Source organism: Bison bison, unplaced genomic scaffold (assembly GCF_000754665.1).
Source record: "Bison bison bison isolate TAMUID 2011002044 unplaced genomic scaffold, Bison_UMD1.0 scf7180017864326, whole genome shotgun sequence".
In the NCBI taxonomy this organism is placed as follows: domain Eukaryota; kingdom Metazoa; phylum Chordata; class Mammalia; order Artiodactyla; family Bovidae; genus Bison; species Bison bison.
This window is the reverse complement of record NW_011494898.1, coordinates 5075979-5103133: the sequence shown is the minus strand read 5'-3', so window position 1 is coordinate 5103133 and position 27155 is coordinate 5075979. Positions and strand designations below refer to the sequence as shown.

The window sequence follows — 27155 nt, the reverse complement described above, 5'->3', positions numbered from 1 at the left end:
TGGTTTTTCTGAGATTTTGTGGAGTTTTATCATATACCTTTGGGGCATTCTGTTGAGGGGTCATACAGTTTTCTTTCTTTAATCTGATGTAATTTTATTGATAAATTGTCCTTGCTTTTTGAGATAAATCCTATTTGATTTGTTGATTTGGTTGTTGTACTTGACTATATAATTCAGTATTTTTATTAAATACGTTTGTGTTTATGTTAAGTTAAATCAGATTATGGTTTTTATTTTTGTAGTTACCCTGTTTTGTTTTAGTATTGGGCTATGGATTGAGTTGGGAAAACTTAACTTTTTTTTTTTTTTCATGTATTCCAGAGTAGTTTATATCTTTCTTTCAAGGTTGTACTTGACTGTTGGACCATACAGCTGTTTGGGTCTGGTGGATTTTTCTAGGGGTACTGTGTTTTTCCTTAACGCCTCTCACCTTTTTTTCTCCCCCACTTTCTTAGATAGTTATAAATATATTCAGTTTTTCTATTCCTTCTAGATTTAGTTGTGGATCAGTTCAGTTCAATCACTCAGTTGTGTCTGACTCTTTGTGACCCCATGGACTGCAGCATGCTAGGCTTAACCTTTCCATCACCAACTCCCAGAGCTTGCTCAAACTCATGTCCATCAAGTCGGTGATGCCATCCAACTGTCTCATCCTCTGTCATCCCCTTCTCCTCCTGCCTTCAATTTTTCCCAGCGTCAGGGTCTTTTCCAGTGAGTCAGTTCTTCACTTCAAGTGGCCAAAGTATTGGAGTTTCAGCTTCAGCATCAGTCCTTCAAATGAATATTTGGGACTGATTTCCTTCAGGATTGACTGGTTGGATCTCCTTGCAATCCAAGGAACTCTACAGAGTCTTCTCCAACACCGTAGCTCAAAAGCATCAATTCTTCATTGCTCAGCTTTCTTTATGGTCCAGCTCTCACATGCATACGTGACTACTGGAAAAACCATAGCTTTGACTAGACGGACCTTTGTGGACAAAGTGATGTCTCTGCTTTTTAATATGCTGTCTAGGTTTGTCATAGCTTTTCTTCTAAGGAGCAAGCATCATTTGACTTCATTTTTGGATATCACCATTCTTATCTTAAATAGTTTGTATGTTTTTAGTACTCTATTATTATGAGAAGACCAGTAATAAGGATTGTGTAAGTATTTGCATACAGAACTAAACTGTACTTTTATGAGAAGTACTTCATTGGGAAGCCTTACAAATAGGGAGGATGATTATGTATGCATTTTATAAAATCCATTTTGGTGACAGTGTACAAAACAGATTGGCGAAACCTTTGATTAGATGTAGAGTCCAGTGTGTGTGAACTCAGTCACTCAGTCCTGTCTGACTCTTTGTGGCCATGGACTGTAGCCCACCAGGCTCCTCTGTGCATAGGTTTCTCCAGGCAAGAATACGGGAGTGGTTTGCCATTTCCTACTCCAGGGGAATCTTCTTCATCCAGGGATCGAACCTGCATCTCTCGGCAGGCAGATTCTTTACCACTCATGCCACCTGGAGGTAATCTAGGCAAAAAGGATGTTGCCTTGGCTCAGCATTCTGGCAGTAGACTTGAGAGACTGGATAGATTTGGAAAATAGGAGGCAAAGTTGATTGAATTGTCTTAAATTACTTGCCTGCTTTGAATATGATTGGATATTTAACAGTTTTAAAAATGACAGTAGCTCTGGTAAGCAGTGGTACTTTATTATGTATGTGATTTGTAACATTTTGCTGCTATCCTGTTTCTTTTTAAGAATTAAGAATGACCACACATACATAAAATTCTTGGGTGAATGGTCTACTGGAGGAGTATTATATTCTTCAGAAGTCTGAAATTATAGAAAACTATTCAATATTGAGTATATTTTCATTTGTGTGTCGTAAGATACTCTTCACTTTTTATCAATTTGCTGATAATTACAGCCTGGAGAGTAATGTCAAAGAATACTGAGCAATTAAATAGTCTTTTCTATGGTTTTAAATAACTGATTTATGCAACCAAAGAATTTGAAGATGTTTAATAAAGATTTTATTAAATGATGTATGGTGTTATAGACATATTTTTATTGTTTAATGGTTCTTTATGTCTTTTAATTTTAGGAGGCCAAATATCTTTTGCCACCTCTGGAAAAAGAGTTATTTTTGGCAGAGCACAGTGACCTTGAAGAAGGTGGATTAGACCTGACTGTGGCATTAAAACCAGTTAGTTTCTATATATCAGACAAAAAAGAAATGCTTCGGCAGTGTTTCTGTATCATAGGAGAGAAGAAGTTACAGAAGATGCTTCCTGATGTGTTAAAGGTACTTCATGACATAAATTACCAGGTTCTACACTATATAGAAATATACAAAAACTTTCTTTGTAGCAGTCATTTTACTTAATGGAAATTATAATTGTATGTTTTCAACTAAGCTACTTCAAAAAGATACAGGGATTTTGCAAAACCATAATGGCTCTGTGTATTGAAAAATTTGCCAGAAAGAAATGGGACACTTTACTATATTTAGGTAAGGAATTTTTTGACCTTCTGGGAATAATTCTATTAAATATTGGCAATTTAAGTAACTAGATTAGATATACACTGATTCTTTTGCTTTAAGGAGTATACTGCTGTGTAACAGTATGTAATAAAGAAAGAAAGTGAAAGTGTTAGTCACTCTCATGTCAGACTCTTTGTGACCCCATGGACTGTAGCCCATCAGGCTCCTCTCTCCATGGAATTCTCCAGGCAAGAATACTGGAGTGGGTTGCCATTTCCTTCTCCAGGGGATCTTACTGATCCAGGGATTGAACCCTGGGTCTTCCATGTTGTAGGCAGACTCTTTACCAACTGAGTCATCAGGGAAGACCACAGTATGCAATGATAGTTGGTAATAGCCTGTATTTCATTAAATTCTTAAATGTTTTTGGATGTTTATTTCTAAAAATTACTCAGAAACGTATGTGGTGTTGTAATTTTACTGATATGGAAAAAAGACTTGGGCAAGTTAAACCCAACAGCATATATATCTAAGATGAATGGAGCCAGGGCTAGAATATTTAAGCCTTTAGTGGTATTCGCCTAACATAAATGGGAGAAGACTCTTGAGAGTCCCTTGGACTGCAAGGAGATCCATCCAGTCCATCCTAAAGGAAATCAGTCCTGAATATTCATTGGAAAGACTGATACTGAAGCTGAAACTCCAATACTTTGGCCACCTGATGTGAAGAACCGACTCATTTGAAAAGACCCTGATGCTAGGAAAGATTGAGGGCAGGAGGAGAAGGGGACGACAAAGGATGAGATTGTTGGATGGCATCACGGACTCAATGGACATGGGTTTGGGTTAACTCCGGGAGTTGGTGATGGACAGGGAGGCCTGGCATGCTGTGGCTTATGGGGTCGCAAAGAGTCGGACACGACTGAGCGACTGAACTGAACTGAAATAGGCTACTATTAACAATATCTGGGCACCTGGCTCACTCTTTAGTTTGTTCTTTCATAGTTAACATGACTTTATATATTCCAATTAAAACTATAAATTATAATGTTTGCATGTTAACTGGCAGGTCTTCAGATTTTATCCCATAAAAAAGATTTATGTGACTTCATTTGTTTGACTGCACAACTTTGCTAAGCAAGACTTTTTTTTTAAATGCTTGCTATTTTCTAGTTTACTTTGGTGCTGTATTATATAAATGCATTGTTTAAAATATCATTTTCTTTAGAACTGTTCAATAGAAGAAATTAAAAGACTTTGCCAGGAACAGCTAGAGCTCCTGTCTGAAAAAAAAATTTTGAAGATTCTTGAGGGTAAGAATGCATATTTCTACCTTCTGGTAACTTAGTATAGGTAGTTAATACTATATTTAGCATAAATCATGAGGTATTTTTACTTGACTTCAGCTTTATTCTTAGTCATTAATTAATATTTTTACTTCTCTTTATAGAAAATTATAGTTTATATCGTAGAATAGCATCTCAGGAATGGACTTTTTGATGTATGTGTGGTTTTTCCAAATCAGTTATGTAGGTAAGAACATTTAAATTTGTGTGAAAAAGAAAAAAGTTTATCCAAAATTCTATAAAAAATTATAGAGGAAGAAAAATTATTAAAGAAGGCAAAGACTTCTCTTAAGATATTTTTGAGTTTTTTGCTTTCTCACTGCTTCAAACTATCCATTGAATACCATTTCTGCTCTAATAAGAGCCAAATACAGAGTTAGAATAATTTCTTGCAAATTCCTGACATTTGTCTGTCTGCCTAAAGTAAGACTCTTCTTTGCAATACAGTACCTGTAGAATTTTGAATTTTTAAGCTGTTTTTTTTTTTGACTCTACAAGGATTTTACTATCAGCATTACAAGAGAAGGAACAAAAAAATGGAGACTTTCAATTTCTAGAGATAACATCTTTTTAAAATGTAAAATGGTTTAATGGAATCTGTAACTGGTAAAAGATGTGTACATGTGTGTATAGTCTGTAAGTATATATATATATATATGCACACACACACACACATTCTCATTTCTATACATTTTATGCATTTATAGAATAAATAGGACAGATACCTAAAAAGGCATTTTAAATATAAGAATTAAAACTGTCATCTTTGAACAACTGTCAGGTTTCTTAATCTGTCCCTTTATAGATGAAACTTTCTGTATAATGATAAGTTGCTCTGACTTTTTGTCTTATAAGCGTGTTTTCAATTTTTTTTTTTTTTGATGTCATTCACAAGGTGACAATGGTATGGACTCTGAAATGGAAGAAGAAGCAGATGATGGCTCTAAGATGGTGTCTGATGTAGTTAATCAGTAAGTTAAAAGCATTCATTGTAATTTCAGAATTCCTTTGTTATCTCTGGTGATTTCTTACCTCAAGAATGTGATTGTTTTTCTATGCTATAGTTATATAAAGAGATTCAACAATGTTAGATTGATTTTTTTTACTTGTAGTGATTGGTCCTTTTGATGTGAGGATGGAATTAATTGCTTTCAGGATTAAGATAATTTTATTAAACTACTACTCAGTAATAGGACTATAACAGTGCCCACACTGAAGCAGAATCACATCTCTCATTTGGAATTTGAATATATATACTACTACTGATACCCACTGTTTATTAAGTACTTACTGTAACAAACATGTTAGTAGTATAGAAGACTTTATCTCACTGAATTCTTCTACATACCTCTTGATGTTTGGTGATAATAGCTTCTTTTCATGGATCAGATAGTAAGCTGGTTCATTTGATGTCTGTTCAGTCAGTTCAGTTACTCAGTGGTGGTCAACTCTTTGCGACCCCATGGACTGCAGCACGCCAGGTTTCCCTGTCCATCACCAACTCCCGAAGCTTGCTCAAACTCCATCAAGTCAGTGATGGCATCCAACCATCTCATCCTCTGTCGTCCCCTTCTTCTCCTGCCTTCAATCTTGCCCAGCATCAGGGTCTTTCCCAATGAGTCAGTTCTTTGTTTGATATAGGTACATTTAATTTGATTATTGTGATGATGGAAAATAGCTGAAGTTTTGGAATGCCAACTAATGAAGTGACATGCTAATTTTCTAGGCTATTCTGCTCTGCCATGGGCTCATTAAACTTTGACCCACTAATTTTATCATGTGTTCTGATTTTTGACTAAAATATTTTGTTTTTGGTCATCACCAAAGACTGACTTGCATCTCTGTTGGCAGTTTGGCTATAGGCAGTAGCCCAAATAAAAACATAACCAGAGATAGTAACATAAATCAGTAGCACATATTTAACCTGAAACCTGAGTATATTTTTATTTCTAATACAGTGCTATTGGGTAAGTATCACTGGAAGACAACAATTTAATTTCATATTATAACTATAGAGAGCATCAGCTAACCTACTTATACTGAAGCACTGAAGAAATCATTGTATCTTGGCTGCCTCATAATCAGTAGATTTTTGGTCATCACATTCATCTTGCCTTGGAATGTCATAGGATGATTTATACTTTCCCACAAAGTATAAAGTGTACACATTTCTACAGTCTTGCTACTGACTTTTCTTCAAAATGTGGGTGGGTGGGTTAGTTGCTTAGTCGTGTTCGACTCTTTGTGACCCCACGAGCTGTAGCCCCTCAGGCTTCTCTATCCCTGCGATTCTCCAGGCAAGAATACTGGAGTGGATTGCCAGTCCCTTCTCCAGAGGATCTTCCTGATCCAGGGATCGAACCCAGGTCTCCTGCATTGCAGGCAGATTCTTTACCATCTGAGCTACAGGGAAGATCTCAGCCAGGGTGAAAGTGAAAGTGAAGTTGCTCGGTCGTGTCCGACTCTTTGTGACCCCGTGGACTGTAGCCTACCAGGCTCCTCTGTCCATGGGATTTTCTAGGCAAAGAGTACTGGAGTGGGGTGGCATTTCCTTCTCCTTTCTTCAAAATATGTAGCTTTAAATTGCTTATATATATACTAGTCTGGTTTAGATAGTTTAAGCCTGTCACTTTTAGTTTTACATTTTAGTTTCTTAAATAATCTAAATTAATCATCTTCTTTCTTGATGCTTTTTACAGAGCATCAACTTTTGCTTGATTACTTTTGTTTTGCCTTTGTTTAAATGTGTTTATCCAATTTTTGAAGTTATCCAATGTTTTCAAGGTTACGTCCTTTTTTGTTCACACCTGAACACTACTGCTACTTTTCTACTGTTAGAACTGTTTAATGGATATCTAATTAGATTAGAAATTTGTTTCTTTTTTAAAAATTACAACAAAGTACAGTATTTGACTTCTGAACTTTTCTAATGAAAAAAAAAAAAGGTGATTAGATTCAAAGTGACTGTTGTGGAGAACCGAGTTTTACAATGTTACCATGAGACAATGTTACCATGAGACGGGTCATGTTAGCTTTTAAATGCTGCAGTGAGTAGGTTAAGCAATCAGAAATATTACTCAAAATTGTCATTGTAGCCACTTGTAGACCTGATAAGTGTCAGATCATTGAAATTCTTCTGAGTTATTTGAGTATATAGGCTTTAAAAAAAATCATATTTGTAAGCTGCTGCTGCTAAGTCACTTCAGTTGTGTCCGACTCTGTGCGACCCCATAGACAGCAGCCCACCAGGCTCCCCCATCCCTGGGATTCTCCAGGCAAGAACACTGGAGTGGGTTGCCATTTCCTTCTCCAATTTGTAGCTACAGGATGCCAAATAAATAATAATATTAAGAGCACTGTATGCCAGACCCTGTTCTAATCACTTTACTTGCTTCATTCACTCATTGGGTTTGTATACTAGCCTTGTGAGTTAGGTGGTATTAGTATCATCATTTTACAGATGGACAGATAAGGCCTAGAAAGATTTACGTGCCTGAGATCACACAAATGAATGTGGAAGTAGAAGGAATGTTAGTTATGAAGAGACTATAAGTGTTCATGTAAATGGACCTGGCTTTAAAACACTTAACCTTCTCTAAAATCACTTTGTACATTTGTAAAATATGGGTAATACTTGGCCCCAATAGGATTATTGGGATAAATGGTAGTGGAGTGGTAAAGAATCCACCTACCAGTGCAGGAGATGCAGGTTTAATCCCTGGGTCAGGAAGATCCCCTAGAGTAGGAAATGGCAATCTGCTTTAGTATTCTTGCCTGGAGAATTCCATGAACAGAGGAGGCTGGCGGGCCATGATGTATGTAGTCACAAAGAGTCAGACATGGCTGAGCAACACTAATGTAACTTGTTTGTTATTTTTAAGAAATTTTTACCGTTTTGTTACTAGTTATGAATAGGGCAATACACTGCACTGTGAAACAGTGAAGGTAGGACAGGGAAATAACGTGGGAGAATGTTGGCCTTAGCCCACATTGCTGACTTGACAACTTGCCGCTTGCTCTGTGCTCAGAGGTCAGTTTAGTCCTGTTAATTTCTGTTGAGTTGAACTGAACCTGGTGGGCACGTTCATATAAGCTTAATTCCAGGGCTTCAGCAGACTATTAAGTTAGTTAACATGTTTGGTACTTGGTGCTGAAATTTTTCATGTTTTTTATTACCTGCTGGTTTTTTACTCTAATAGATAACAGTAGTCTGACTGGTCTGGATGCTGAGGGAACAGTTATGAGTAGGCAAGAACCTTCAAGGAATTCAGCAATTTGGGAGAGGAAAATAAGGCTGAATACATTGAACAGGTAGCTTCTGTGGAACACATGATTAATAGGCAGTAGGAAAGGAAACTTTAGCAAACTAACGATAACTCTCAAAGAAGTAGAGTTAGAACACAGATGTAGTTTCAGGAACTCAATTCTGAATTCCTAAATTTAGGAGACAAATTGATAAAGAGATTAGCCATGACTGGAGGCTACATCATAGTGCTAAGAAATTAAATTGAATAAATAAATACAGAAAAGTAGAGAGAAACCACACACAGAAAGTGTAAATCCTTATGTAAACTTGGTTACCTGCTTATACATGGTCAGCTGGAAGACAGTTTTAGACCTATCTTGAACATACTAGACATCCTGGAAAGAGAAATAAATAGCTAGAAAAAAATTGAAGAAATGATAGAATTAACATTCTTTATTTAAAGACATAAGACTGTAAGGAGAAGGATAACAATCTGGTTATGAGCTGAATTGTGTCCCTCCAAAATTCATACAAGGAAGTCCCTAACCCTTAGCACTTCAGAACATAATCTCATTTGGAATAAGGTCTTTAAACAGGTGATTTGTTTGTTGTTTAGTCACTGAGTCATCTCTCATTCTTTTCCAACCCCATGGACTATATAGCTCGCCAGGCTCCTCTGTCCATGGGATTCTCCAGACAAGAATATGGGAATGGGTTTCCTTCTCCAGGGGATCTTCCCCACCCAAGGACTGAACCTGTGTCTCCTGCTTGGCAGGTAAATTCTTTACCACTGAGCCACCTGGGAAGCCCAAAGAAGTTATTAAGTCAGTCCAGTCTGATTGGTGTCCTTACAAGAAAAGGAAATTTGAGTGCACTGAGAGACACCAGGGCTGGGCACACACAGAGCAGAGCCATGTTAAAGCTGTCTGCAAGTCAAGGAGAGGCCTCAGAGGAAACCAACCCTGCAGACACCTTGATCTTCAACTTCCACCTTGCAGAACTGTGAGAAATACATTTTTATTGCTTAAGCCAGCCAGTCCTGGTGTTTTGTTATGACAGCTCTAGCAGACAAATACAAACTTATAAGTATTATATGTGTGTACATGTGTGAATTTCCTGGTGAAATTTTTCCCCTGAACTTTTTATTTTGGAAAACTTCAAACATATTTTGGAGAACTTTAAACTTATGTAAAATTGAAAGAATGATATGCTAAAGATCCATATACTTTCTACCTAGATTCAGCAACAGTAAGATCTTTCCAGTTTTACTTTCTCTTTCTCCTTATATTTATCCCTTTTCCCCAGGAACCATTTGTATTAGGTTGCTAGAGCTGCCAGAACAGAGTACCATAGACTGGCTGGGTTAAACAGCAGAAACTTATTTTCTCACCGTTCTGGAGGATGAAAGTCCAAGATCAGGGAACTGACAGGGTTCTTTTCTCTGAAGCCTCTCCCCTTGACTTGCATATGGCCACCCTCTTGCTGCCTTTTCACTTGATTGACTTCCCTTGTGTGTTTCCCTGTTGTCTCTCCCTGTGTGCTATTCTCCCCTTATAAGGTCACCAGTCACACTGGGTTAGGGCCCACCATTATGGCCTTCAGTCCATTCAGTTCAGTCCCTCAGTCGTGTCTGACTCTTTCCAATCCCATGGACTGCAACAGGCCAGGCTTTCCTGTCCATCACCAACTCCTGGAGCTTGCTCAACCTCATGTCCGTTGAGTTGGTGATGTCATCCAACCATCTCTTCCTCTGTCATCCCCTTCTTCTCCTGCTTTCAGTCTTTCCCAGCATCAGGGTCTTTTCCAAGCAGTAAGTTCTTTGCATCAAGTGGCCAAAGTATTGGACTCTCAGCTTTAGCATTAGTCCTTCCAATGAATATTCAGGACTAATTTCCTTTAGGATTGACTGGTTTTATCTCGTTGCAGTCCCAGGGACTCTCAAGAGTCTTCTCCAACACCATAGTTCAAAAGCATCAATTCTTCAGTACTCAGCTTTCTTTATGGTTCAGCTCTCATATGTATACGTGACTACTGGAAAAACCATTAGCTTTCACCATACGGACCTTTGTTGGCAAAGTGATGTCTCTGCTTTTTAATATGCAGTCTAGGTTTGTCATAACATTTCTTCCAAGGAGCGAGTATCTTTTAATTTCATGGCTGCAATCACCATCTGCAGTGATTTTGGAGCCCAAGAAAATAAAGTCTGTCACTGTTTCCATTGTTTCCCCATCTATTTGCAATGAAGTGATGAGACCAGATGCCATGATCTTCATTTTTTGAGTATTGAGTTTTAAGCCAGCTTTTTCACTCTCCTTTTTCACTTTCATCAAGAGACTCTTTAGTTTTTCTTTGCTTTCTGCCATAAGGTTGGTGGTATCTGCATATCTAAGGTTATTGGACTTACTTTAACTTAAATTAGCTTTTTAAAGGCTCTATTTCTAAAATGGTCACATTCTCAGCTACTAGAGTTAGGGTTTCACACGCGAATTTTTTGTGAGGAAATAGTTCAGTTCATAACCTATTAAAAACTAAGTTGCAGATGTCATAACATTTCATGCCTAAACAGTTCAGTGTGCACTTCTTAAAAGTAAGGCCAATCATCAGAAATAATCAGTATTTCAAATAATATCATTTAATACATTGTTCATATAAAATTTGCCCAATTGCTAAAATAAATTTATAGCATATTTATTTTTTTAATTAATTACCTGGTTGATTCTGATCCAGAATCCAGTGGAATTCATGTGTTATGTTTGATTGTTAATATTACAAAGTTGAGTTTTCTTTTTGTTTACTCTGGGTTTGTTGTTTTTTGTTTTGGTTTTGGCTGTGCTGAGTCTTCGCTGCGTCACGCGGGCTTTCTCTGATTGGGGCACAGACTTCTCTGGTGGCACACGGGCTCTAGGGCATGTGGGCTCAGAAGCTGCAGGTGCGTGGGCTACTCTGGTTGTGGCACACCTGCTTAGTTGCCCTGCGACATGTGGCATTTTAGTTCTCAGATCAGGGATTGAACCTACACCCCTTGCATTGCAAGGTGGATTCTTAAATCAATAGACCAGCAGGGACGTCTGAAAGCTGAGTTTAAAGAGAAGATGTAGATAGATAAAAGCTTAATGAATAGTCCAGGAACTTAGTTCACATCTTAAAGGAACTTAAAAAATAACAAACCAAAAGAAAGTAGAATAACAGAGGTAAACATTAAAACTAAAGACATAGAAAATAAAAGGATAAATAAATTTATAAACTTGATTTTTGTAAAGGCAAGAAAATAAGATGAATTCTTCTTAGATCTGATTAAGGAAATAAGTGGAGAGCAGTTAAAATCGAGATTAGTGAGGAAGGAAGAGAGTCATGCATTTTATGAGTTTGAAAGAATAGAAACTGCATGCAGCATTGTATAAACAAATTTGAAGCTTGCAAATGGATATTCTATCAAAATACACATTAACCAAATTAACTTCTCCCTAAAGTGGAAAACCTGAAGAGATTAACAACTAAGAAATTAGAAAGGTGAATAGAGATCTGTTGAAAAAGACAAGATGAATCCACAGCATTATTTACAAGACTCAATACTTGTAACGTGTTTATATCTAATAAAATGTTCAATAATGTTATTAATTTCAAATAGATTACACATATGCTATTTAAATTAGTCCGAGCCCTAGAAAAAGATGAAAAGATCTTCAGTTTACTTTATGACTTCTCCATAGTTTTAATATTGCAAATTTCATACATAGTGTCAAAAAAAATGTGGGCGGATTATAGGCCTTCTCACTTGTGAATATAGATGCAAAAATTCTAAGTACAACATTAGCATATAGAATCCAGCAGTATATTAGTGAATATGATTTACTCTAGGAATTTATAGAAGACTTAATTAGAAAGTCTTTTAGTGTAATTCATTTCAATAAATTAAAGGAGAAAAGTTCAGATAACTAGATGCTAAAAATGCCTTTGATAATACCCAGCAGTCATTTCTAATATAAGCTATAGGTAAAAAAGATATATAAAACTATTCAGGTACAGTAATGACCATTTGATTAGACTTAACCACTCGGTGAACTAAAATGAGGAATCAGACAAGACCATTCGTTTTCAACATTTCTTGAAGGTTCAAGCAAATGCAGTAAGACTAGGAAAAAACAAAAAGCCACACACACGCAACATGAGTGGTAGAAAGTAATTAACTGGTCAAAGGCAGCTAAAAAGATGGGATGATGGAGGCCGAGAGATTGGAGTGACGTACTTTGAAGATGGAGGAAGGAGCCAAAAGCTAAAGAATGCAGGTAATCTTAACCTGGAAAAGACAAGGAGATGAATTCTCCCTTGGAACCTCCAGAAGAAATGCAGCACTACCTTGATGGTAGTGTCCCAAGACTCACTTGGGATTTCTGACCTCCAGAACTATGAGTAATGTAAGGTATGTTGTGTTAAGCCACTATTGCCTCTGTAATTTGTAACAGAGGCAATAGAAAACTAATGCAAGGTACTTGACATAAAGCCAGAGTTACAGATTGTTGCCTATAGTCATAGAGATAGTTTACTCAAAATTTAAATATTTAAAGTTTCAAATGGTTTCCAGCATTTAAAAATCAGGTGATAGTTAACCAAAATTTGGATTTTTGAATTGCTCAAAAGTCAGATCAACTTTTCCTGAGGGGAGCAAAAAAAAAAAAAACAAAAAAAACTTAGAGCTGAACGTAGGTACTCTCTTTTTGTGTGGCATGTGTATGTTTCACTGTGCCACATAGTACTACATTTGCCTGTAAGTTTAAAGGACAGAATGTCTAGAAAAGGAAGCTCTGGTTCAAGGGAAAATGCATAAAGGCCAAAGGTTTGCCTTGGAACCAGTTCTGTCAGTTTTTCAGGGTCTTATCACCTGGGACACATACCTTTACCTCTTTATCCCTGTTTTGATGAACACAAAGAACTTTAAATAGATCTGGATAAAGCAGTCTTTATTATTAAAAGCGCATGGAAATTTTGGTATTTTCTTTTAATGAGTAACTTATGTGCTTTTGTTATCATGCTTATGGCAAAGGAGATAGTATTAAGGATTCTTAGGACTGTCTAAGAAGCTGTAAAATGACAACTTTAAGTATGAGGTGTATGTATATATATGTATATATATATGGTATTTAATATGCTTTATGTGAATTTTCTCATAAACCATTAAAGTTTGAAAATTCAGTATACACAGATGTTTTTGCACAATTTAAAAAAATTTAAAATGAGATTTTCAGTTTTATATGATTCATATGTTTATAAAACAAACAGCTTTGTATGTTTGTTATATTCTAAGATCAGCTTTCAAATACATGTTTTTTTCCTCCAAACTCTTTTGATTTCTGCTGCTTTTTGAGATTTTGATTGCTTACTCATACATAGTTTACAATAGTTCTCTTTCTTTTTTTTTTATAATAGTTCTTTTTTACTTTCAAAAGTATAACAAATAGTAGTTATAAGAAATTTTTGACAATGCACTACTTTAAAACTTGAAATTAGTGAGTGTTAACTTATAACAATTTTAATAGAAATGAGATGTAGTAACTATGAAGATAGGACAGTCATAGTTTCTAAATATCTTCATTTTTAGAAAGGTGAGGGTTGAGATTGTCACTTTTGTTCACCTTAGGTGAATAAGTGGGCAATTTTATGTCGTATTGAGATGGTGTAAAACCTTAGCATGTATAATTTTGCAGTGTTTTAAAACTTAGATATTGTGACAAGAGTTGCACATGCTACCAATTGTAAGTTGCTTACCAAGAACATCTGTTTTAAGTAAATAAGATAATATGCCTGCACGCAGAGTGCTGTCTTCATTTGGAAAAGAAGCTTTATTGTAGCTCTGCTGCTGCTGCTGCTGATTGTGGTTTCACATAAAAATAAAAATACAAGCACTTTAGGGAATTCTTAGCAATGTTCTAGTATTGTTCTCATAAATACTTTTATGAATTTTAAATTAATACGCTTTCAGTGAATGATATTGAGGGAAATGTCAGTGGAAATGAAGCTGTATTTCTCTATGGGTAATAAGCAGTGTTGAGATGCTATCCCAGTTCTGAAAGGCAGAGAAGTTTAAAAACCCAGCTTCTCAAACTTAAGGTATACTGCAGAGCAGATTTGCGAGGAGTGTTCTGGAACTCTAGTCACTGCTCCTTAGCAGAGGATGGGCATATTCTAAACTTCAGCTACTGAATTCTAATTCTGGATACTTAACTTTTTGAAAAAATAGGATACTCCTAAACAGGTCTTGAAAATGAAATGAAGTCGCTCAGTCGTGTCCGACTCCTTGCGACCTCATGGACTGTAGCTTACCAGGCTCCTTGGCCCATGGGATTTTCCAGGCATGAATACTGGAGTGGGTTGCCATTGCCTTCTCCAGCGGATCTTCCCGACCCAGGGATCGAACCCTGGTCTCCTGCATTGTAGGCAGACGCTTTACTGTCTGAGCTACCAGGGATAGGATAGGAGATTTTCCATTATACATATAATTTGAACAACAAGTAGGGTTGTGTTTAGGACCACTCTTGTATTGTGGACCTGTAGTGATATGTGGTAGAACTCTGATGCTGTTTGTTGGTTGAATTAAAAAAAACATTCATTTCTCTTCTGTTTTTGGTAAGGGGAAAGCATCCATGCCCTTTCTGATGAAGTATAGCTGTCTTGTGGGTTCAGCTCACTGTCATTAGAGTACTCAGAGTTCAATTTGTTCCAATTCAAGTCACTTATATTCCTTGAATATGTATGTATGAGTAACTTTCCAAGGGGCAGGAGTACTCAGCCAAATACTGACTCTCAATAAGTGTCAATAAAACTGAACTTACTGGGAATAAAAGACTATTGCTTCATAAACTGTTATTAAGCTTCAATGGGATAAAGTATTTGAATAAAGTTTATAGTGCTCTGAAAGTGAAAGTGGCTCAGTCATGTCCAGCTCTTTGTTACCCGATGGACTATACAGTCCATGGAATTCTCCAGGCCAGAATACTGGAGTGTGTAGTCTTTCCTTTCTCCAGGGGATCTTCCCAACCCAGAGATCGAACCCAGGTCTCCCACATTGCAGGCAGATTCTTTACTGTCTGAGCCACCAAGGAAGCCCACAGCGCTTTGGAACATTGAATTAATGGGCAGCATGAATCTACAGTATGTGATTAAGTGAGCATTTTTATCAATGGATACAAAAAAGGCATCAAGTAAACCCAAGACCAAGCCTTATTAGGAATAATACCTTCAGAAATTGACCTGTGATTCATCAAACTCACATAACCCACTCTGGAATGTATGAAGTTGTTTTGTAATGCTTGTTTAACTATTTATTTGTTTATTTAACTCTACCTTGAATACTTATTATTCAGTATGTTCCCTCCCATATTATTGGAAACCTCCTCCTTTCAACTTCTGCCAACTTGATAACTTTGAAGCAAATCTTGACCCAGTTCTTTTTAAATATTTAGCAGATGGACACCTCTCTGAAACCTTTATATATATTCCTTGGAATAGGAAGGCCTGAGCTTCTCAGAGGTCTTAGATAAGCCTGAATTGTAACTGTGTTTTCCATTGGGGAATTTTGAGGGTCTTTGGAAGCATTTCTGATTTTGTAACTGTCTACACACAAAAAAATTGTATTCTTTGTGTTACAGAAACCTAATTTTTAAACTATATCTGTTGTTTTTTCATCAGTCATTTTAGTGCCTCATCTTGCTGCTCAAGCACTGGATTAGATGTAAGCAAGTAGTTTTCTATTCTCTGCTCTTTTCCTTATCACTTTTTTAAAAAATTTAAGATTTTCTTAATCACTTACCTAATTGTTTGTATTAATTGTCTTTTCCATTCACTTGAAAAATAAATCCACTTACGTTCAGTGCACTAAACTGGTTTGTTAATTCCTGTTCTTTATGCCAGTGCACTTTTCCCACCATTTGAAGGTTTTACTTACCAAGGGTCACTCGTATTTATTTCCAATACAATTACTGTAATTTTATAATATGGTTAAATATAAAAACTGACGAAATAGCAGTATGAAAAGATCAGTTGATCACATTGAATGCTTTGGAAAAACTCAAAGTACAGTTGTTGTTAGCTGTGGGATAACAGCAGTAAAAGTTTGGGTGGCATTGTGTGTATGTGTGTATATATATATATAAAGGGTTATCTTTTTCTGCATTCAGAGTTTTCTGTTTTAACTAAGCCAAAAGTAGAGATGTAGACAATGGCTTATGTGAGTAGGATGAGCCTGAACTCTTTTCTGTGGATTCTTTCCAAAGATCGGTGAATGAAGATGCATTCCTGTTTTATGTTAACCTAAGATGCTTAAATTATATATATAACTTTTAAGTGTTTCCCTGTGTAAATTTTTTCTTTTCCAGTAAAGTGATACCACCTGAGTTAGAAAAAAGTGATTTCACTGTATTAGATTATTTTTACTCTTTTATTATGAAAAGTGTCATCTATCTAGAAAAGTAGAGAGACTAGTATAATGAATAACTATTGCCTAGATATAACAATTATTACCACTTTTCATATTTGTTTCATCTGTTTTCTTGAAGTACTGTAAAGTAAATTGATTCTAAATGTTTATGTTTGAAATTTCAGAGAATAAGGACTTTTTCCCACATAGCCATGTGTCTTGTGTCTGTAATTTAACAGCTTGTTTATTCGAATGGTAAATACATGCACATGTACATAGTATAATTTTTAAAAGTATTCAGTGAAAATTAGTCTCAGTCTTTTTCCTGTTTCCCATTCTGAATGCCTTCCTATAGGCAGCCACAATAAACCAGTTTCTTGTATATCCTCCCCAAGATGTTCTGTACATTTACAAATGTATAAGTGTATATATATTTTTTCTTCTCACATAAATTGTAGCATACTGTGCAAATTGCTCTGTACCTTTTTTCATTAAATCTTTTCCATTTAATAGTATGTCTTTTCTTGGATTTTGTTTTACTTGGTGCATATAAGGCTTCCTGTACGTATGTGTGTGTGTGTATGTATACATACACGTATATACATATATACATGTATACACACATGTATCTGTGTACTATTCCATCGTTGGATATAGCAAAAGTTTGTCAGTGGACATTTAAATGTTTACTGTCTTTTGTTACTTCATATGGTATGAATATATCTGTACGTAAGTAATCATGTTTTTCAGTGATTATATAAATACCTGTAAATTAATTGTTGGATTAGATGTTTGGGCATTTGAAACTTTAAGAGGTAACTGCCATAATTGACTTTCACAGAGTTTAAACTGATTTCTACCTGTCCCTACAAATGTGGAGTATATGTTTTCGTATACTTTAGCTAATATGATATTATCTGACATTTTGATGGTTGTTCATCTGTTAGGTAAAATTCTCACCAATATACCACCAACTCTGCACTGGGAATTTTTATCTATAATCTCATAAAGTGAAGTGAGAAGTGAAGTGAAAGTCACTCAGTTGTGTCCGACTCTTAATGACCCCATGGACTACTATACAGTCCATGGAATTCTCCAGGCCAAAATACTGGAGTGGGTAACCTTTCCCTTCTCCAGGGGCTTTTCCCAACCCAGGGATCGAACCCCAGTGTCCCACATTGCGGGCAGATTCTTTACCAGCTGAGCCACAAGGGAAGTCCAAGAATACTGGAGTGGGTAGCCTGTCCCTTCTCCAGGGGATCTTCCTGACCCAGGAATTGAACCCAGGTCTCCTGCATTGCAGGCTGATTCTTTACCAATGAAGCTATCTCTTACTGTGAGTGAAATTGACTGTCTTTCTGTATGTTACAGAGCTGTTTGAACTTCCTTTTCCTCCGAGCTCTTTGTCATTTTTTTTACCTTTTGTGTGTATGTGGGTAGAGGGTTTTGGTCTTTTTTAATAGTCCATTGTTTGTGATATGGGTTGCATTTTTTTTTTTTTTTTTGTTGCTTTACTTTGATTATAGCTTTTATTTATTTGTTTTTGCACATGTATAAGTATTTCAGGTTTATATAGTCTGATTTTATCAAGCTTTTATGGTTTTCAGGTTTTATATTTAGAAAAGGCCTTCTCCGTTCTGAAATTATAAAAAGTATTTTTCATACTTTCTTCTGGTACTTTATGGTTTTTTAAAATATTGAAATCTTTGATTCATTAGGGATTTATTCTTGGTTACCGGTTGTTATTGCTCTTGTCTGTCTTTTCATTGAGAATTTCCACTGTAAAATAATAATTCCATCTTGGTTTAATAGCATATCTTAGTTTTGCCAGTAGAAATAAGTATTTTCCTGTGAGGCTTGGGGTCAAATTTTGAATGCAAACTGACTTGGTACTTTGAAATATAGATAATGACTACTTAAAATTTTTAGTATTACCACTTGGAGAACTATATCTTTACGTAGGAGAAAGTCTGCATAAATGTAAAAAATGAAGGTTCTCGAGTTAAACTAAACCTGCATTTTTAACAGCAGACCTCCACAGCTTACTGTATCTCTGACTTTTGGCAAGTTACTTAACCTTTCTGGGCCTGAATTACTTTGTTTGGACATATAGAAGTAACATCAGTACCTACTCATATGATTGTGATGATGATTAAATCAGAAAAAAATTGTAAAGTGCTTAGAATAGTACTTGTTGAGAAGCAGTGAAAAATGTTGCTGTATTTGCTCTAGAATTTTAACTTTGAATTTGTAACAATCACTATTCTTAAAATTCCACTTTACATTGATGAGTATTGGGGATTCCCTTCCCCAAATTCTTTTTATGAAACCCTAAAGAAAGCAAAATAACTCATCGTTATTTTTAATTATTATTTTTTACTGTTACTGCCTTTTTAAAAAACAATTTATTACTTAACAAGTTTCTAACTTTTTCATTTATTAAAAAAATAGTTTAAGAGAAACTATTGTATACATATTTTAAAGCATAGAAGGATTTTTTTTTTACCCACAAATATAATCAATTTGTTAGATTGCCATTACTCTATGCTCAGTTATTTATTTATTTATTTGTACAGTTCAGGTTTTTGTTTTCTTTATACCCATCATTATGCTCAGTTATTTTAAACTCAGTATGTATTCTAAAGAGCATTGATTACCTGTATCCTAATTATGTCCTTATGTCCTTTTAAGTTGCTATTAGGCTGTGATCCTTAGGCAGGCTATCAAAATAATAGGATAAATTTTTCAGAAAACCTTCACAGAAAATGCCACTAATCATTGACAATATTGCAACTTAAAACTTGGATAGGACTCCAAGTTTAACGTTAGTAGAATGTTTGCATATCCTACTTGTACCCCTTTAAATAAAGCACTTACAAAGTGATCTCATTCAACTTAAAACTGGAAAGGCTTGAAAGCAGGTGTATAGGGATAGAAGAAAGAGGAGAACCTCTGTTTCCTTTAGTCACTTTTGTATAGAATAGAGCCCCCCACTTAGAGAATTGCCTTATTTACAAAAACTTATAATTGTAGAGAGGCAATTTATAGAACAAATTCTTAAAGAATCATGGATCAGAGAAACTGGAATATGGTAACTGATTTTTAGAATTACATTATTTGGGGAATGGAAATGGCAACAAGGGTTGAATTTTGCTATCTTGAGTAATGAGCTTGCTGAGGGAAACGTTAGAGGTATGGATTAATTTGCTGTTTGGAAAAAGCCCTTTGAGAAAAATAGTTTTGCTGCATTCCATGGTGTTCGAGGGTTACATTTGAGCACTATGTGATTTCCTTTTTGTGAACTTGTTCTAAGACTTGGCAGTACCCCAATTTGAAAAATATTAAAAGTGTAATTTAGAACAAAATTCATTTTTATAAAAAGATTATATAGTTATGTGGGTTTGGACATTTATCTACCATCGCAGCCACAATAAGACCCCTTCCATCACACTCAGAATTTCTCCCATGGCTCTTCATAGTCTACTCGTTCTCCTGTCTCCAGCCCTTGACAACCATTGATCTGATTTTTGTCCTTATACTATTTCTTTTTCCAGAATGTCATATAGCTCAGTACAGTATATAGCCTTTTGAGCCTGGCTTCTTTTACTCAGCATAATGCAAGTGAGATCTGTTCATGTTGCTGTGTGTATCAGTAGTCCCTTCCTTTTCCTGGATGAGTAGTTGGTATTCCACTGTGTGGATGTACGATAGTTTGTTATCCTTTCTCCAGCTGAGGCCATATAGTAGGTAGAAAAATGACTCTGTGGTCTCTAGAACCTGAGAATGTCTTACTTTTGTATACTGACAAAAGGGATTTTGCAGATTTGGTTAAGGTTAAGGACTTTTGAGGTGGGGAGATTATTCTGAATTATGCAGATTATCTCAGTTCTCTTCACATTGAATAATTTAAAGGGAAAGAAGAGTAGGTCAAAGAGATGTGCCATGAGAGGACCTTGACAGGGAGCTGGCAACCAGCAAGGCAGCAGGGACTTTGGTCCTAGCATATCAGGGAACTGACAGCCCAAATGAGCAGGGAATGAATTCTCCCCTAGAGCCTCCAGAAAGGAAGGCAGTTTGTAGGGACTTTGATTTTAGTGCAGTGAGACCCCGCCCAGACTTCTGACTTAGAGCTATGGTATACATTTATGTTATTTTCAACTATTGACCATATATATATGTGTTAGGTCTGTTTCTGGACTCTCTTCTGTTTTGTTAATCTAGGTGTTTATCCTTTCTCTAATACCATTACTGTCCTAGTCACTGCAGCCTTTTAGTCTTGAATGTGATAGTGTGCATCCTTAAACTTTGTTACTCTTTTTCAAAATTGTTTTGGATACTCTAGTTTCTGCCTGTGTCTCATTTTTAATAGTACAGAACTCATAAGTTGGTAGACTGGCTTCTTTCAGCCTCTATATTTTACTCCTAGGAGAGTGGAAAGAACCAAGGGTTATACCTATTGCTAGGCTAGTTGGCCTGATTGATAGTTGATTTTTGCCAGAACAGGAAGAATCCTGATCCGATTCTCTTTGTTTATCCTTCTGTTGAGGTCTCTTCCCAATATTTTTCTTTTGGACAGGAAATTGATTTTTTTTCTTTTAGAAATATAAACCTTAGTAATTCACACGTGTGGTTCTTTTTGGTTAAGTTGTGCAGATCTCCCCAGTGTATTACTCTGATTTAAAAGCAAACTCATTCGAGTTACAAGAAAGAATCCTGCCTAGAACTGTATTGGAGGTAAAAGAAAGAAAGGTGGACTGATGTTGGTTTGAGAACTTAAATCCCAAGTATAGACATAGGGCTCCCTTATAATTCAGAGCCAAGACTGTAAATTAAGCTGTTTTAAGGAGCACTGCAGATGGTAGAAGAGAAGTGGGAGAATTAAAACTTCCTTTCTTTTTTCTTTATGGAAAAGAGTACAAGAAGCATTGTGAGATTCTTAAACTCACACCAACCATGTGTTCCTTCCCTCCCTCCTTTACCTCTTCTCTCTCCAGTTGTTAGAAAATTCTGACATGGTTTTAAAGTGTTTGATAGAAATATTTAAATATCATTTAAATATACATTGGAATTCCTCTAGTTTTCCTACCTCTGATACTTATATCTTTTATCATCTGGGGGTGACATTTTTTATTTTCCTAAAGCTGGAAATAAGATGTATGAACACAAAATTTTCTTATACTTTAAGACATTTCCTATTTTGTTTCTATCTTGCCTTTTATATTCTTTAGTGAAAATCTTTAAATTGTATTACAGAACTCTGAATGTATATGGGAGTTTTAGTTGTAAATCTGTGTCTGGAATTGTTTTCAGCTTCGGGTGATACTGATGTAAAAGCCTCTAGCTTTTCATTTTTCAGCCACAAGGCGGTGTGCTGCCTCTACTGTCTGCAGTTTTGTGTTTTTTTTGGTGACTTTTCTTCAACAGCCAGATCAAATCCAACTCAAGAAAAAAAGAACATTATAAAAGTTCACTTCAGGCAGTAAAAGAAATTGTTTATGACAGCAGATAGTCTTTATAGAGGGTTCTAGTTTTATCTGGAGGTGATTCAAGGAGCTTTCACAGAGAAAATAAAAAATGAAATTAAAATAATTCATAAAATAGTTTCATTGCTTTATTAATTTTTACTTGGAAAAACTTAAGAGTTATTAAAATGTTTCAGGAATAAGAATAATATAAGAAGTATACATGTATGCTTTACCTAGATTTATCTGTTATTAATATTTTATCCCATTGCACATACTCTGTTTATATACTTGTGTATTTCCTTCTGAAACATTTAAAGCTGAGTAACATACATCATAACATTTTACCTCTAAGTACTACATTGCATTTTTTCCTAAGAATAGTGATATTCTTTTTCATATAACCACAATACATTGTTAACTTTAGTAAATTCAGCTTTAGTAAATTTAACATTGATAAAATAGTTTTGTCGAATCTGCCATCAGTATTTCCATTTGTCTCTTGACTCAATAATATGCTTTATAATGTTTTTCCACTTTAGTTGAGGAGCCTCACATCAGTTGTAACATTTAATTGTCACTACTCTTTAGCTTCCTTTAACCTGGAATATTTCCACAGCCAACTTTGTATTTTATAACATTGACTTTAACTTCCTTCCCCACTTTTAATAGAATAGTACTCATTCCCACTTTGGCTTTGTCTGATGATTCCTCATGATACAGATTATATATTCTCAGCTGTAATTTTGACCGCTTCCAATTTGCCTTGATTCATGGACCTAACATTCCAGGTCCCTATGCAATATTGCTCACAGCATCGGACTTGCTTCTATCACCAGTCACATCCACAACTGGGTATAGTTTTTGCTTTGGCTCCATCCCTTCATTCTTTCTGGAGTTATTTCTCCAATGATCTCAAGTAGCACATCGGGCACCTACTGACCTGGGGAGTTCCTCTTTCAGTATCCTATCATTTTGCCTTTTCATACTGTTCATGGGGTTCTCAAGGCAAGAATACTGAAGTGGTTTGCCATTCCCTTCTCCAGTGGACCACATTCTGTCAGACCTCTCCACCATGACCCACCCATCTTGAGTGGCCCCATACGGCATGGCTTAGTTTCATTGAGTTAGACAAGGCTGTGGGCAGCGTGATCAGATTGGCTAGTTTTCTGTGAGTATGGTTTCAGTGTGTCTGCCCTCTGATGCCCTCTTGCAACACCTACCGTCTTACTTGGGTTTCTCTTACCTTGGACATGGGATATCTCTTCACGGCTGCTCCAGCAAAGCGCAGCCGCTGCTCCTATCCTTGGATGAGGGATATCTCCTCACTGGCTGCCCCTCCTGACCTTGAACGTGGAGTAGCTTCTCTTGGCCCTCCAGCGCCTGCGCAGCCGCCACTTCTTGGACTTGGGGTTGCTCCTCTCGGCCGCTACCCCTGACCTCAGGCGTGTGGTAGCTCCTCTCGGCTGCTGCCCCTGACCTTGGGCCTGGGGTAGCTCCTCTAGCTACATGAGTCATGTTCTGTCTATTAAGGTCTTGTGTTTACCTAAGATCCTTTTAATGGTGATGTTACTTTATGTTTTTGTTAAAGTCATTTTTAAAAAATTAGGTGTATGTGTTTGGAAGAGAAATAAATGCCATTCAAGTTTAAGAGCAAACAAACATTTTCTCTAAAGGAATATACTTAGAAATAAGGTTCCCAGTTCAGTTCAATCCAGTCGCTCAGTCGTGTCCGACTCTTTGCGACCCCATGAATCACAACAGGCCAGGCCTCCCTGTCCATCACCAACTCCCAGAGTTCACTCAAGCTCACATCCATCGAGTCAGTGATGCCATCCAGCCATCTCATCATCTGTCATCCCCTTTTCCTCCTGCCCCCAATCCCTCCCAGCATCAGAGTCTTTTCCAATGAGTCAACTCTTCGCATGAGGTGGCCAAAGTACTGGAGTTCCAGCTTTAGCATCATTCCTTCCAAAGAAATCCTAGGGCTGATCTCCTTCAGAATAGACTGGTTGGATCTCCTTGCAGTCCAAGGGACTCTCAAGAGTCTTCTCCAACACCACAGTTCAAAAGCATCAGTTCTTCGGTGCTCAGCTTTCTTCACCAGTAGATGAAATTTAATGTGACATAAGACTTAAGGTGGCATATTTTAACTTTATTTTTGCAAAGCTTTTAATGTAGTGTATTGGCATTTAATCTGTCGCTAAACTGCCAGGGAGTCTTGTTGATCTCTTTGGGATCTGCTAGTCATTCTGGTGAAAGAATAAAATTGACATTAGACTAAAAGAAATAAAAAAAAATTGAGATATCTCAATATTAAATCTCTAACATGTCACAATTAACACCAAATTAAAATATTTTTATAATCTCTATTTGAGTTTGTACTTGTATTAGTAAAATTTCAATACAAAACAAACTTAAAAGAGCCAAATGTGTTGGCTGGAAAGAAAATTGTAAACTTCTCAAAGAAATAATTTCATCTTTATCCTTCAGTTATTTGAGGAATTTATTATTAAGTGAATATAAAGTTTTGTGAATAGGTAACTTTCCTAGATATTTTTAGTTTGTTAGTCTTAGAGTGTGTATAAAAATTCTCAGAAGGTGATAGACACATATTTTAAAGAAAATAGTCATTTTGAGTATTCATAATAGTTAATTTCTTGACTTTCTGAAAAGTATTTGTAACATCAGTATAAAGATGGCACAGTGCTCTCTAAGAGAAAGAAATAGTTGAGCTCTTTTGCAGAACATAGTGGATCAAGAACTTTTAGTGGCATCTTAAACGTAATCTATTTACTTTGATTATATATGTATATTACAAATAAAATATGTATTTCCCACATCTGTAAACATCAAAACATTTGAGGTATGAAATTAGATGACTCTAAAATGATTTGAATGCCAAAGTGCCCATTAAATTTAACAGTTGAACTTGAAAAATTACTGGATTCTTCTGTGAGTTAGGATTTCTCCCATTAGCTACCCTGCAGAGTATTGGAAAGGAGAAAACCTTGGTATTCTTTCCAGGTTTGCTCTTTGATTTTACAAAGAAGTGTACTACTTAAATTCTAGTAGTTTGTAGCCGCTACTTCTGACACTTGTATACATGTTTCTGTCTCCAGAGTGTACTGAATGGTACCCTGGGGACTGAGAAGGATTCATTGTGTCTTTTCAAGTGTATAACTTAATTCTAGGACCTTGAATATTGTTTAAAAACTTGTTCTTGTTTACTTTCATTCCTCAGACAAGACAGCTGTGTAGATTCTACTTCATCTCTGAGAGAGAACAAGCAACCTGAAGGTTTGGAATTAAAACAAGGTATGGATCACATACTTGACTTTTTCTGAAACATTTGCCTGAAAATTATAAGCATTTTACCAATAATAAATTTTCATAGTCTTCGAGTTTTCCCTCGTTTTATAAATAGGGAAAGAAAATAATTTATTTGGTCTGAGGTCAAGAGTCAGGAATACATCCTTTATTTCATGACTCCTTCAGGTATTGGAGTAGTTCTGCCTTAGTAATATATGGTTACAAACGCCACCACCAAGGTATCATTTTGAAAAGTTTTAATTCAATCATCTATTATATACTCTTAGCTGCAGGATACTGTAGATATATTGACTGGATAACTGTGGGTTTTATGTGGAGGAAAACAATTTTATAGGATTATTTTTCTCTCTCTCTTTTTTTGCTTGATGTTTTGTTGTTGTTTACTTTCTTCCTTATGTATTGTTTTCTACAAATCAGTAACTTTTGTAACCCAAGTAAAATGGTATTTGTTATTATTTATTCAACAAATAAATAACTCAGTAGGTAGCTCAGTAGGGCTAATCTGTTAGATGTCTTTTTGTTTGTTTGCTTTTTCCTCATGCCTGGTAGAGAAAATTGAATGTAAAAATAAGTTTTTATTAGTTCCTCAAAGACTGCCTCATATATTTTTGCATTTTCCTGATAAAATTACTTCAGAGCCATGAGAGTCTGTTGCGGCCAAAAGGGTTATCTTGTTTATTTCATAGGCAGCTAATCTTTGATGGCTTAGAATAGTTTCTCTAAAACTTTGAGTCATTAGAACTTCCTTGGTAGAGAGAGATGCAGGTCATCAGTTTATTCCGGCAGAATTTCTTCTTTTAAGCTATGGCCTGTATTACCAACACTTAATTAAGAAAGGGGAAAACAAGTTGGTTAATTATGTGATTCTTGCAGTTTGTATGTAGAGAGAACAAAATCTAAGTTTTCTATAATTCTAACTTATGTTCTCTGGCATTTATATATATTTCTGATGATTTTGAGAATTCCAGTGCTTTTCAGAAGTCCTGTTGTGTTAACTTCTTCAATAGCCAGACAAAATTATATCTTTGTATTCTTATTTCTTCTCAGTATATTCTTGCTTCTTTTTAGCATTCCCACAGGCATTAACTCAGATTCATAGTTTTATATTTGTCATGTATAAATACATGCTAAGCACACATTATTTTCATATAATGTAGTCATAATCATTTAACTCTTGTACCTTGTGTGTTTTGACAACACTGCTGTTGTTTCTACCTTTGTTTCTGTTTTTGCATTTAATCAGCAGGTTGTGTACAGACTGTTACTAGATTATCTGTGTAGAGAAGAATGCCATATAAGGGATGGAAAAGTTCAGAATGGGCAGGTTGATTCTCGTTCCCAGGGAAAAAGGAATGGAGACCCCATTGTACAAATTAGCTAGTGCCGTGCTCTAAGGGTTTTTCTGCTCCCTTGTTCCAGCACCTGGAGCTCTCTTCAGAATTTCCTTCCTGGTGCTGACAGCCTATTTTGCTGTGACTCTTTTTTTTTTTAATGGTAACTTCAGTCATTTGAAAATTAGCGATGGAGGCAAAGAAGGAGAGAAAAATAACTCAGTAGCCGGATACCACAAAGCCCAGTTTTTAATGCTCAGGAGCCTTGATAGACACTCGTAGGTTCTCACTTCAGCATCAGAAACGTCAGGAACACAGTCATCGGTAAGTGACAGCCGGCAGGAGTGAGGAGACGGGAGATCCAAGCACAGCAGTACCATGTGCAGTACTGTTCGTGTGCATCCTGTGACTGAATGTAGAGGAAATGGTTACTTCTCAGCTCCTTTTGGAAAACAGGAAAGTAAGTCGTTTAGACAAATGCCTATGAAATGGTTAAAATTTTAAATTTTGTTGCATAATGTTGTATATTAGAAATTATTTAGAAGATTCAATTATG

At 36.0% G+C, this 27155-nt stretch overlaps 1 protein-coding gene across 1 annotated transcript in view; it reads left to right on the top strand.

The window, feature by feature from the left end:
• The window catches only part of CAAP1 (caspase activity and apoptosis inhibitor 1), a 71893-nt gene that overhangs the window by 1935 nt on the left and 42803 nt on the right, over window positions 1–27155 (top strand). The window contains 4 exon segments of the mRNA XM_010853323.1: window positions 2091–2291; window positions 3700–3784; window positions 4713–4788; window positions 25180–25253. Coding sequence (XP_010851625.1) covers window positions 2091–2291; window positions 3700–3784; window positions 4713–4788; window positions 25180–25253 — 436 coding nt within the window.